Source organism: Lissotriton helveticus, chromosome 12 (assembly GCF_964261635.1).
Source record: "Lissotriton helveticus chromosome 12, aLisHel1.1, whole genome shotgun sequence".
Taxonomy (NCBI): Eukaryota; Metazoa; Chordata; class Amphibia; order Caudata; family Salamandridae; genus Lissotriton; species Lissotriton helveticus.
In genome coordinates, this window is record NC_136073.1 from 856,197,792 (window position 1) to 856,211,193 (window position 13,402).

General features: G+C 44.7%; 1 protein-coding gene across 1 annotated transcript in view; it reads right to left on the reverse strand.

Moving 5' to 3' along the window:
- DPP9 (dipeptidyl peptidase 9) overlaps positions 1–13,402 on the reverse strand; it is an 84,345-nt gene that overhangs the window by 10,461 nt on the left and 60,482 nt on the right. Inside the window, exons 6-16 of the mRNA XM_078670141.1 lie at positions 12,844–13,012; positions 11,587–11,700; positions 11,207–11,335; positions 10,559–10,620; positions 9,706–9,806; positions 8,681–8,858; positions 7,962–8,127; positions 7,709–7,788; positions 6,599–6,751; positions 6,120–6,255; positions 614–759 (exon numbers count right to left, since the gene is read on the reverse strand). Of these exons, the coding sequence (XP_078526267.1) occupies positions 614–759; positions 6,120–6,255; positions 6,599–6,751; positions 7,709–7,788; positions 7,962–8,127; positions 8,681–8,858; positions 9,706–9,806; positions 10,559–10,620; positions 11,207–11,335; positions 11,587–11,700; positions 12,844–13,012 (1,434 nt within the window). The remainder of the gene's footprint in view (positions 1–613; positions 760–6,119; positions 6,256–6,598; positions 6,752–7,708; positions 7,789–7,961; positions 8,128–8,680; positions 8,859–9,705; positions 9,807–10,558; positions 10,621–11,206; positions 11,336–11,586; positions 11,701–12,843; positions 13,013–13,402) is intronic.

Genomic DNA, 13,402 nt, shown 5'->3' on the forward strand with positions numbered 1-13,402 from the left:
AGGAAAAGGGAGTGGTGGGGGAAAGAAGGGAATAAGAGGGAAAGGAGTGGGATGCAGAATGGAGAGCGGCACAAAGGGTAATAAAATAAAAGTTGGAAGCAGTGGAAAGAAGAGGATATAGTTAAGAGGGACGAGCAATAAAAATCTGGGGAGCACAGTACAGAGCACTACGCGCAAACACAATTTGGGAGAATAAAAATGGATCTTTGAGAGTAACCACTCCAGTAACATGTGGTTGGGCAGAATAAACTGCATTGGACAGTTTAAATATTGTGAAACAACCTAAAAACATTTAGTGATAAACTGTAATGAAAGACAAATAAAAACACTCGGAAATCTGCTCTAATAGGCCTTTCTATTCAAGAGCTATAAACATTTTGGTTGTGGAAGACCTGCCTTTTAGACAGAGCTTAAGTGCCATTTTGGAACAATGATCTCAACAACAGCCTTAGCCCAGACATGGTTCGAAGTGTTTTGATTCAAAGTGTTTTGGAGGGGGTAAAGTCTTTTTTTAATTGAAGATGGTGCGTACAAAAGATCTAACAGATACTATAAACAAAAAGGCCTCTGAGCATACAGGGTCACATAAAATCCCAGCGTGTGCTGGTCATACCTGTGGTCCACCATACACGAAGAGTACAGTGGGGTGTTTTCTGCCAGGGGCAACGTTGTGAGGTTTGTACACCATCCCATACAGCTCCACATCAGACTGGGTACGGAAGTGGAAAATCTCAGGTGGGACGTAGTACGGGGAGCAGCCTGTGTAAAACAAATGATGAAATAAAAAATGAACTGCCTTCCTAAAAATGTACCAAGCGCAGAGGGCAAGTATTTAATTCAAAGTGCTACTTAAACAACACAAGCAATACATGTTGCGGTCATACTGCTTAATGTAGAGGAGAGTCACTGAACAGCAGTATGACTTGCAATGGAAAATTAGATTAACCAAAAAGCAACCAGACACATGAGCCCAAGTCACATACTGTAGCCTAAATGCCTAGCAGAATATAAGGGCTACATGCAGTGAACACAGTTCTGGTGTACAAACACATAACAATATGGGGAGTCACAGGATGCCAACCAGACAGCATAACAGAACCTCAAATAAGACTGCACAGCACGAAACCCCAAACCAAAAGGCAAAACACAACAAAAATACAAAGCAAAGAGCTAAACAGCAGAGCACTCTGATTAAAAGCTCATACCCTAGACTCCCTGATCACAGCAGAGGATTCACAAAGCAAAGCACACTGGTGAATGCCAAGATTCGCATACATTACAGCACATCAGATATTTCAGCACGAGTACACAGCCAGATGATTCAGTAAGAACTCCAATCGGAGACTCTCACACTGGGACCCGCCTAATGAGATACTGCACCCTAGTCTCACTCTAACCCAACATTGCAACATTTTCCCACCTCAAACAGTATGGACAGATCTATCTACACCGGACAGCCAATTGGAGACATAATTTATACTGCACAGGAGGGAGGAGCCAAGATGGCGATCGAGATGGCTGCGTAACCGCTCGGCTCCGTGAGCCTCCTCACCCCGCACATACATCCTGGCACTTATCCTGAGCTGCAACGGCATCTACATGTAGGCGAAGAATCACTTTTACTTACCGCTTGCTCCTGAGGCTTCTGCTTGCTGCAGACCCGTTGGAGTGTCCCCGACTGTTTTGAGGCCTTCACGGAGCTGGGACCGGGGTCTCGAGTGCGGAGAGTGGCCGGCCGCGACTGCAACAACAGCGGCCTCTGGTGATGGTGAGGACTCGGCCGGAGGGAACTAAAGCCCTGATTGCCGATCGTGAAAGTGCCGACCCAGCCCAACTGAAGGAGAACCATGTGGGGAGTGTGATGCAGCTGGGACGAGGGCGGTCCATGATTCTTTGCCCCCCATTCCGGTGTTGTATCCGGGCCCATTGCCGACTTTGCCCGGAGTCAGCGTGCTGCCCCCAGGGTGCGGCGGAGTTTCTAGCCTTTTGGTGACTCTCCGCTGAGAAACCTGCCTTGGCTTGTGAGATTCCCGCTGTGAATCCTGTTCCTCCCTGATGCGAGACCCGGTCCCGAGGTGAGGTGGAGAAGGACAAGGCCGGAGCAGCTAAGATGGCGGAGAGCGCCCTCGTACGCACACCTCACCTGGGCAGAGAAGCCACTGTGCGAGAGAGTCCTGGGGTCTGGCGACATGAGAGAGAGCCCACGCCCAGAGATATTTTGGCTGCGTTAACAACTATGCATAAGACCCTGATCCGGGACGCCCGGGATCTGGGAAGGAGGATGGCCGCCATTGTTGTCCCACCGCTCCACCTGGGTGGGGATGAACCACAAGGAAGCGCCGATGTGCCCGCCTTTGCGTCAGCGATGAACGTTCCAGCTGCGCCCACGTTTGTGGAGACGCCGATAGCCCTGGTCCATGACATCGCTTTGGATTGCTCTGTTGTGTTTGGGAGTGACTCGTCGGGGCCCTTATCTGTACGGCGGCGGCAGAAACAACATCGATCCATAGTTTGGGTTGCCCCGGCGGCGTTTCCACAATTGTCGGATTGTGTGTCCTTCTCCTCCTGGCTGGTGAGACTGTGTTCTGCCTGGGGGATGTTTCCGGTATCGGTACTGCCACATACGGAGTTCCGCCATGCGTACTTGACTGGGATTTGGGGGCTACTGTCCCATGGAATATTGGCGCTTCCCGTACCGCCCGGTTCGGTTGGACCCACCACACTGTACTGTCTGCCGATTGATGAATGGCTGTATGTGGGTACTATTGATAGAGCAGGCCTGGGATGATAACGGTTAGGATATGATGGAACACTTTGTTGGCTGACGGTGTTTTGGAGGGACACTCCACGGGGATGTTACTGATTGACTTTATGATTCTTGCATACTGTGGCTCTTCTGACTTTGCTTCTGATGTATATTGTGCGCGATAGGTGAGGGGGGGACCGGGTGGTCTAATCGATGGCCCTTCTTCATATTTTTTCCTTTCCTTTTTCTTCCCTTTTTTCTTCTATATTTCGGGTCTCTATACTTTAGGGCGATAGGCACGCTGCTGGGGGGGGGGGGTAGGCCGTAGCCTTCTGCAGGGGTGCAGGGTGGGGGGTAGGGGGAAGAGGGTTGTTTATTTGTCCTTCCTTTGTCTCTAAGGCCCTTTGCTTTTTTCTTTTTCTGGGTGTCGTCGTCTTCATGTTTCCTACAATCTGTTTTGTTTTTCAGGGCTGGGGTGCTGATTCGACATTACGTGTATGTGTTTTTTACATTTATCCTGACTCGTATGCCTTGCCCCCGTGTCCTCAAGTGTATTCGCCCTCATTGCGGATTTCTGTTTCATGTTGCTATTGTAGGATCATGTGTGACCGTCTGGCACTTCTTCTGATATTTTTTCTGTTTTATTTTTCTTCATTGTAAAATTAACCTTCTTAAATCCTGCTTGTCACGCTGTACGCTTAAATACGAGTCGTATCCTGGATACTTACCTGACCCCGGCTTCAGGACCGCCATTTCTTTTTTATATTGCTTTGCTTACCTTCCAAAGTGATTAGCGGCCGGCCGGGATGGTTGTAGGCCCATGCTTGTATTTATGTGACGTGATAATAAAGGTTTTAAAAATAAATAAATAAATAAATAAAATTTATACTGCACATCATATCCTCTACAAGAAAGCACTTAGCAGATAGGCACCTGCTACTCTAATGGAAAGGTGTGTCCCCTGTGGATGATATAGGAAGTGAATGGATATTATGCATGAGAAGCACACTTATGGTTTTTCAAGTTTTGCCGCTGCAGCAATGAGTGGAATTAAAGCCAAAAGGAGTGGAAGATGGGAAGAGACTGCTCAAACTGTTTTGCAGCACACTCGTATGCTGTGCCCACATATGGGTGCAGGACAAAGTGTGAGAATACACTTGCATGCAGAAATGTATCTTTGGAGTGACCTGTATACAACAGATTAAATCACGTTCCATAAAAGCATAAGGAAGGTGTCCAGAGATGAAAGGGCACAATGCATGGGAGGTGCAATCTTGCATAAAGTGCAATTTAGTTCTGGAGTCCAAGGAGGAGTTGAACAAACATCTCTAACTGCTCAATTTTCCACACAAACCGAAATCATCTTGGATCTTTACAAACATTTCTCTCTCATCTTGATCTTTTTGTTTATTCCCTAGTGCAGTTTCATATTCTTCAGAGATCAGTTAGCAGTATATTTCAGATAGACCCCCCCCCCCGGTTTCCTATATTTCCATTTCCCTTGAGCTTATTAATAGATTCTTCTTCTTCTGTTAGATCGCGTTTCACCTTGTACTTATCATCTTGTGAAGTCATGGTCATATGCGGTTTTTAATTGCTTTAGTATTCGCCCAATTTTTCCTTTGGGGCCCAATGTACAAAGTAAAGAATTTGCAAATCCTTATTTACTAACAGTAGCCGCAATTTGGAAGGAATCGCAATCATAAAATAACCAATCGTGATATGAGAATCCAAGCAATAGATGTACAGTGAAAATCTCTAGTGAACAGCATTCACAGTTTGCTAATGCCACACAATTACCAACTCACAACTTGGGTGGTTCGTTGCGCAATTTTAGGCTGTCATTTTTGGTCTTTTATACACAAAATCGTGGTCTTTTTGCAGTCACAAAATGTTCATACATGAGGCTCCATATTCCTTGCGGTCTTCATTTTTCAGCAACTTTAAACGCCTTAGCATTTCTGTTTTGTCCTACTCGCTTCCTGTGTTAACCGTTCGAGTTCCCTGAGCTGCCTATCATTATTCACCAGTTCTTCAAATTTTCTAGGACCTGAAACCGCAGTTTTGCGGCACTGTAAATAACAGATGCCACAGCTGTCTTAACTGAATAGCAATCATTTTTTCCACCCTTGAGAGGGTGAAAGACTGAGTCAGCCATGAAGTGTTTCAAATCCATTTACCGGTTCCCATTAGACTGCAGACTTCAACAGCAAAGATTTATAGGCATCAGCATAAATGACAACTACGGTATATATATTCATGCATTTTTTCGCAGGATCTTCTAAACATACAACTCCCTTGGGTTAAAGCGGTACAAAAGCACCTAAAAACGTAAATTAATATTAAGACCGCACAAGCAGAGTATAGACCATGGGTGCTCGCAAACATTTCCCCAGGGGCCACAAAGTACTGTCTGTGGCATGCCAGAGGGCTGCACTGATCCCAGCAATGTGAGGCTTGTGGTGATGAAAGGTGGGCGTAGGGGGGACACGAAGCAGATGCATGGTGTGGACAACAAACTGAGCCTTCACGAAACTTCTGTCAGCCACCAACGCTCTATTCTTTTGCACCAAGAATTAAAGTCCAAGCATTAGCTTCTAATGTAAAACGTGAGATGGAAAGAGATACTTATCTGGTGGCTCAATTACAAAATGTGAAACCAGAAAGCCTGGTATCAGTCCTGGCTACCCCACTTGACGAAACTGCATGGCCCCAGGCAATTGATTAATTTCACTTTGCTGTACAAACCTTCTTTTGTGTTTTATTTACAATGGTGTTCCTATTATAGAACAATCAAGGCTACACATAAGGTGGCCCGGAAAAATGACTTGCCTCTTGGTTCACTAATGCCTTTGTTTACTGACTAGAGGGGAATGAATGTCTCCAAGATTATGTTTGAAAACAATCATTGCTAATAAATTCCTCAATGCAGTGATATAACCTGATCTACTGAGGTAAAATGTTCATGTTTGTTAATAAAATACACTTTCTTGAAGTTTGCAGAGAGTTTATCATGTTTAGTGCATGATGGCTTTGAAGTTAAAGGTGTGCCTAAGGTTAAGTTGTATAGCACACTTTCTTTTCACCTTTAAGGTTACTTTAGTTAAATATAAACCATGCATGTTTGTTTCACAGGTTTTTGACTGTTCCTGCTGTGTCAAGTGAACAGCAGCCCAGTGTTGCTGTTCATCAGGGGGCCGCTATTAAAGGTCAGGAGGGCTGCATGCGGCCCCTGAGCCAGAGTATCCCTTGGCTAGACTGATGGCCTCCATGCTAAGCAAGCAGATCGCAGTTGAGAATCATAGTGCCTCCTAGATTTCATCCTACATAAACGTTCTACATGGTTTTCACAACCTCCACAATGGACACTTACCTGCAGACTCCATCATGCTGGCCCAAAACTCGGGCTGCTTGTGCAGAGGGTCCTCGTCTGAGCCAGTGAGTCTGTATACATGGACACAGGGAGGAGCGCTCACACTGCTGTAATGGCTGACAAACATGTCAAAATTCTAGAATAGAAACAAGGGATGTTAGATGTCAGGACTTACAACATAGAACACTGATGATAGAAACAGCAGAGTAAACATCAAGTTGGTCACTGCACAAGAGTAAAATGGGGTTGTGAACCTTCACAGATTAGTCAGGGGTTTACCAGAGATTACTTCAACCCACTAGCTGCTATGGAAGTTACAACGAATATAGTCATGGAATCTTAATTTTACTCACCTCCTAAATAACTCTATAATTGGGGCTTGGCAAGTTTAATTGTGAGAGGAGTGTAGTAGCTAGTCTTTGCACAGAGTGAAGAAATAGCCCCTCATTCTTAGTAAACCTGCAGCTATACAGACTTACCCTACTCAGGGAGCAGCTATGGGAGAATCCCGGCGTGGTAAGTCTTACAACTTCTCCAGGGCTCTTGTAACTGGTTACGTACAGGTGATGCTCCAGCGGCGTGTCCTTCGTACCTTGAAAGTACACCAGCTGCGTGGCTTCATTCACCCAGATCTGCAACAGGAAAAGCAATGTTCATGCTAACAAGTTGCTGCTCGAGGAACTCTGGCCTTGGGATTCTTGTGCGTGCTTCACTTTCTCAAGACCTCCACCACTGCCATTTCAATAACATCTTCACTCTCCTCGCCTCAGCACAATCAATCTCACCTTGTCCCTAGCAACCGAAACGTCTCAAATCTGCCATGACTTCCTAAATGTACTTCTCTCCAAATTCCCTCGACAAGTTCAAGTGGGCCACTTCGATAAACCTCCCTCCGCCATCCCCATCTCATACCGCAGTAAAGAGTTTTTCTTATAGTGCACACAATAAGAATAGAATCCTTTTAAATGCTTTTGTAATCTGGTGCAGTGGCAGACGGTGAACCATGGACAATAAAGTTTCTTTCTGTATTCCGCCTATTATGAATGGCATCCACTGGCAGCTCAAGGAAATGGGACATTCGCAAAAAGTACTTTGCGTCAGAAGCTACTCTGAGGTCCGTTATACAACCATCCACACGGTATGTTTTAAGTCTACCTGAAGATAAGAGGCCATGAAGCACTTGGTAGGTAATAACAATGACAATATGAAGATGTTATTTGACATAAAAGATGGGCTATGCAATAGATACTCCAGCTTCCACTTGCTCTGTCTTCATCCTCTAGTCTCTCCTGTCCCTGTAATCCTCATTTGCTTTCTTGTTTAAACTTTCTTTCGCATAGTCATCGGAATTTCCTCTAGTTTCTTGCACAATAATCCCTCTAAATCAGATCTGTGCTTCCTCCTAGATACTGCAATGACTGACGACTTCCCAAAAGCATCAGAATGCCAGTAAGAAGCGAGAGCATTAAAAACCAAAATAGAAGGAAACTGAACAAAAATGGATGATCACTTGCACCTGTCGCAACAGCCAAGTGGAGTCTCTGCGACTTGGGCCCCACGGAAGTGAAAGGAAGAGCTGAGGTGGGTACCTTGGATCCATGCCGAGACAAGACCTCCCACTCGCCGCTGGTAAGAACCTGCTCCTCAGTGATGGGACATTTAAAGTCATCTGCAAAGGACAGATAAAAAAGCCAAATTTGGTACCAGGGTGGCTGAAACGTCAGTATAACAGTTTATCATCTCTGCAGGTTATGAAACCATAAACAACACCAAGTGAGGGAGGTCCATCAAGGGAAGATAGGTGGTGTGGTGATCACGGTTGGTGGGGAGAAGAGTGCTTACCTTCGCTAATGACAAATGGTCTTGTCCAGTCGTAGCCTCCCCTTTGTAAGAACGACGTGATGAGGTAGAGATGACAAAAGCCAGTTTTGCATTCATTGGCTCGGATGAACCGAATTTCATCATCTTCCCCTTCTTCTTGTAGGAAAGGGTAGAAGAGATCATGAACCTGTGAAGCATAACATGTTGAGTAGGCCAAATGACAGCAGGTCTAAGGAGAGCTTACAAAGATGGCTTGAAATACAGCAACAAAAAGTCTGATTTACAAAAGGTGAACTGAGACTGACAGGTTACGGCAATACAGAAATGGTGACGAGTGTGATGCTATATAGGTGCACAAAGATGAAGCATGGGACAGGGGAAGTCTAAAAGCAAGCCCTATATTGTGATGGTCAGCTTAGGAGGATACAGAACTACGACTAGTAAATGCCTACACACAGACACAAAGTGTCGAACAAAGACCCCCTGGAAAGGTGGCACACTGGGTCAGAGACGGAAACGCTCTCAAGTGCATTCCATATACAATATTAGAGAATGTAAGTGCTTAAAACTACAAAATGTACAATATGTAAATTTTTAGGCTGGGATTTCCCAAGTTGTCAACGTAATCAACGCAAGCTCATTGCTTTATTTCTAGAAAAAAAACTCTAAAAACAAAGTTGGGGATTTTATGGTCCCTCCTATAATTATTCACCCTCCAACTCCTTCAGAGTCCCTCTTACGTTTATCCACAGATCCGAGATCTCTTCATAGATGATAAATGGCTGGACGTTTTCCGGTACCGATTTGGCGAATTCCAGGCGCTGCTCCTCGCTCTCTGGTACTGGGATGAAAAGTGCTGGTGGGAGGAGAACCAGCTGCATCCGTTGCTGAGAGCGGTCCAAAAGCATCGCCCAGGCACTAAAAGGTAGAGAGAGAGGTGTTACTCGGACATAAAGACACAAGACTGTGTGAGACTGCCAGAAAAGGGCACTGTGAAGTGTACAGAGATAGCAAGCGAGAGGAGGTATGACTGGTCAGTAGCTGGCTCCAGCTTAAAGGGATCGGACTTAGAAAAGTACTTAAGAGACATGGAGACAGTAAAAAGCTTATAGGGAGGGAGAGGAGGTGAAACAAGGCGCAGGAGCAGAGTGCTGGCAGAGATGGATGAGAAGAGGAGAAGTGAAACTTTGGAAACTTCAAAAAAAGTTTTCAATGGGACCTGGAGAAAATGGGAGAAATGCGATCCAGTGAGATCAAAGAGGAAATCTGGAGTAGGATTCAAGCCCTGAAGAAGGGAGAGTGAATGAGAGTGAAAGAGAATCCGAGACGGGGAGAGAGAAGATTTATAGAAACACTCAGGCCTACAGCTGGCTTTTGGGAAGAAGAGTAGAGACTGAAAGTGGGAAAGTGACACATGCACACAGACACAAGATGATAACAACAGTCGACATGAGACTCAGGCAGGGTGCACAAATGACAATGGAGACAAAAGCAGGGCTCAGGCACTAAGACAGAGGGAGACGTGTGAATCAAAACAGCAGAGATCATTTAAAGCAGAAAGTAAGTATCATGAAAGGCAGAGAGCTCAAGACAGAAAAAGAGCAGGAGTGTGGCTTAGGATCATCAAGAGTCAAGGTAGTGAGAGTGGAGTGAATGAGAGCCCTCTGAGAAAATACTAGATGACAAGACACAAAAAGGTGTCAGTATCAGGGCTCCATAAAAACATCATGTTAAATGACACTTCCAGTAATGAAGAACGACATACTATTTGCCATCCCGGGTCCAACCAGCACGTGCAATGTATTCCGCTGTGGGGAAAAGGGTTGAGAAGGGCAGTACCAGCTCCTTTTCTTCAGTGCTTATGATCTGAAAGAGGATCAGCGGAAAAGCATTACATTTTAAAATCAGTTTCAGCTGCAAAAGAAACCATCAACCTACTCTGCCTGTGGAAGAAGCTACCTGCCCCTCGGGCAGACAAAAGTCACAATTATTATCCCTTCAACAGCAGAAGCTTGAGTCACTCTGGTCTAAAAAGAAGTGCTACTGAATGCCAGCAACACCTGCATCAAAGGCAAAGAATACCCCAAACACCTGCAAGGCCGAACTGCAGAAGAAAGCCACTACAACTAATTTTATCAGAACTCTTTCAACTCCCCTCAACTCAATAGCAGGTGCTTCTTCCGTTCAGCTAGGTTCCTGAACGTACTGCAGAGGAAACACAGGCCAAACGCAACTGCATAGGAATTGCAGCCAAAAACTCAAACTTAACTAGAAAGTTTTAAAAGACTACCATCTCACAATAAGTGAAATCTCCCATCCAACCCCACCACCCCCAATTAAAAGAAACCCCAACAGATGTCATGCAAAATCAAACTTCAGAGGATGTCATCAATGACACGCGAAACAGTCCAACTGTACAGCACCACACCATCTCTCATCCATGAAGCACTGCAGAGTAAACATCCAAGCTCCATCCAAGCACATGCTGGCACACAGAAACCTTATCGATGAGACAAAGCGGTCCTTTATCTCATCCTGCTCCGCACAAACCACAAACAGCAGCACCAGGTCATGGGTTCCTTCCATCAACTTCCATTGAGCGTACCAAGTCCACATACCTTTCCATTGCTGTCTTTCTTGATTTCAGCCATTTTTAATGTGATTTTGGGGTTCTTGCTGCCTGCAGAAAACATTAAAATATGTAATGCAGCCAGAAGAAAAGAGTAGAATGTTGCCATCAATTCTGTAGTGTTGATCTGCTGGTAAATCTATCTTACCACGGTCTTTCCTATACCAGGGACTACAAGGCATGTGACCCCCAAAATACAACCTTCCACGCAACTGAATGAGTGACTTGATGGAAAAAAATTCTAACTGAAATGGTTTCTATGACACCCTTGTACCCATTTTGTGATCACTATGTTCAGGAAAAAAATTCATACTTGAGAAATAAAAACACCCAGGGCGCCCACATTCAAAGGTGTGACTACTAGGCAGTAAACCAGACACAAGATTGAAAGCTGTAACAGACAAGCTGGGAAAGTATAAATGTTTCCAAATACTGACTGGAAGCTCAGCTGCTAGAAAAATAGCCAATATTGGTTAATTTTAACTTAATAGAATCTGGTCCTGTTCAGCACATCTGAATAAACAGAAGTTGCCCTTTTAGTCATGAACAGCTCAAAAACCTGATCAGATGCACCAAGGTACATCAGCTCAAAGGAGGGAGCTCACAATTGACCCTCAATCCATGAAAAATCACTCACCTGTCCGGGGATAACGATAAGAGTCAGATTTCCTCTCCTCTAGGGCTGGAGAAGGAACATGAATGACCTCCACCTCGGACTCATCCACCTCTTCGTACAGGATCCTCAGGGTTTTCAAGTCCCCAGAACCTGCAACAAGACAGCACAAGCCGCTTAACTGCAATGCCATGGGTGTCCCTCTACCATGCTCTTTGCCAAGCAACTACCCTGTGTGTATCAGTTGGAACAACTGGTACACACACACACTCTTCAACTGTGCTCCAAACATTTAATCCTACCATTACCGTATCTTCAGGTTGCTATGGGTAACTCTAACCCCCTAAACGTTGCATCAAAGATTTGCAGTAAAATGGTTTTCACCCGAGCTTTGGGTGGCTCACCTTCTGTGGATGCTGCTGGAGACCACCAGTATCCTGTGAAACGATCAAACTCCTCCTGGATGACAAAGGTGGCCACCCCTGCAGACCTCGGATCCTCCGTCACACTAGGTAACCCTGCAGCAAAATAAATAAGAAAGATGATATCACCAACAAAGGCAGCAGGGGGATATAAGAAGCTTGGGTGGATGGAATGGGCAGACAGATGAACGAGAGAAAAAGAAAGCAAAGCATTCCTCAGATGCATATGGTTTCAAAACAAATAGGAAGGGGAGGTTGCTTGCAATATACCTGCCCCAAGGTGCACTCCAAAACTGATATCTGGTGTATCCCTCACAATGTCAGAAATCCATGACATTAAACAAAAAACAAAAGTAGAAAGCACTAAAGATTCCAGAACAAATCTCTAGCTTAACAGTCAAAAAAAGTATTTCCACAATAAAATGATTTTAATTCTTTGTCAAGAAAATATTTTTGACAAAGCTTCCATCGTAGCTCTTTGTCATTGTACAGGAATACCTCTTTTGGTATCATCAACACCAGGGTTTTTTTGACTGATGCTGCTGGTTTTCCGAATCAGAGTGCACTGCGGCCTTCTAACCAGACTTCAGTGCCAGTGCCATGACCCCTAAACATGTATGTTAGATTTGCTATACCTACATGGCACACACTAACTTCACTGAAAGTCCTAGTATGTGGTACCCAGGGCATGCAGCACTGGTTGTGCCACCCTCGGTGTGACACAGGGAAAACAAGCCTCCCAGCCCGCCATTGTAAACTAGACAAGCAGTTTTAAACTGCAGGCCTGACTTTGCCATTTAAAGCAATGGCAAAGCCAAACCTCACTTTACCATTCGTGGAAGCCACCCCTATGGCAGGCCTAGCGTGTCCTAAGGCAAGGTGCGACGTATTTCGAGAGCAGAAAATGTCTTTATGTTCTAGCAGTAAAAACGCAAAATTGTCATTTTTACCATGGAAGGACTTGGTCGAAACACATCTTTACATGATCTTTGGCAAAATCTTTTGAAGACAAAGAATTGAATCAAATAATTCTAGCAGTTTTTGGATTGTAGAATTAAAAAAAGACGACCGTTGCAATGTATGGTGCCTTCTACTTTTGTTTACCTATTGCCACTTTTTTTCACATGGCAGAAGCAACAGCTAGAGAAGATCTGTGTAGAACTTTAATTGCAACTTTTATGTCAAGCATATTACAGAGTTAACATGTTGAACGGCTATGTAATAGGTAACTCCTCTCACCTTTGTGGCAATGAGTCAGGCGCCGCTCTTCTCCCGTCTCGATGTTAGCCACCCACAGGTCGTTGTTATTGATAAAGGAGATGAAGGCCGGGTCTGCTGGAGAAATCTTGGGGTCCATCCTGGGTCCCGAACATTCAGTTCTTATTTCTAAAGGCTTCATGGGGGATATCTGAGGGCAGGAATTCACATATCTCTTAGCACAAAAACATGTCCTGGGGTCCAGGTGATAAAGTGAAATACTGTGCCTTTGAGGTACCTTTTAACAGTTAGCTGGGAAAATGAAACACTGCTTTTAGCTCTCCATATCTGGACGCTCTTAAGAATACAGTAAATAAAGCGATGCACTTGGGCAACAGCAAAGAAGCCAAATCATCCTAAATTGCAAATATGGGGCTACTCGACAGCCAGAACAATTCTGCATACCCAAGAAATGGATCTGTTAGAGCTAAGAAATAGAGCTAAGAAATTCAAAGTGAAATGCTCAGTTTCAGAACTTAGTTTAAAAGGTAAGATAGGTGGTGACTGGTCAAGTGGCTCATGCATCAGTACAAACTTTAGT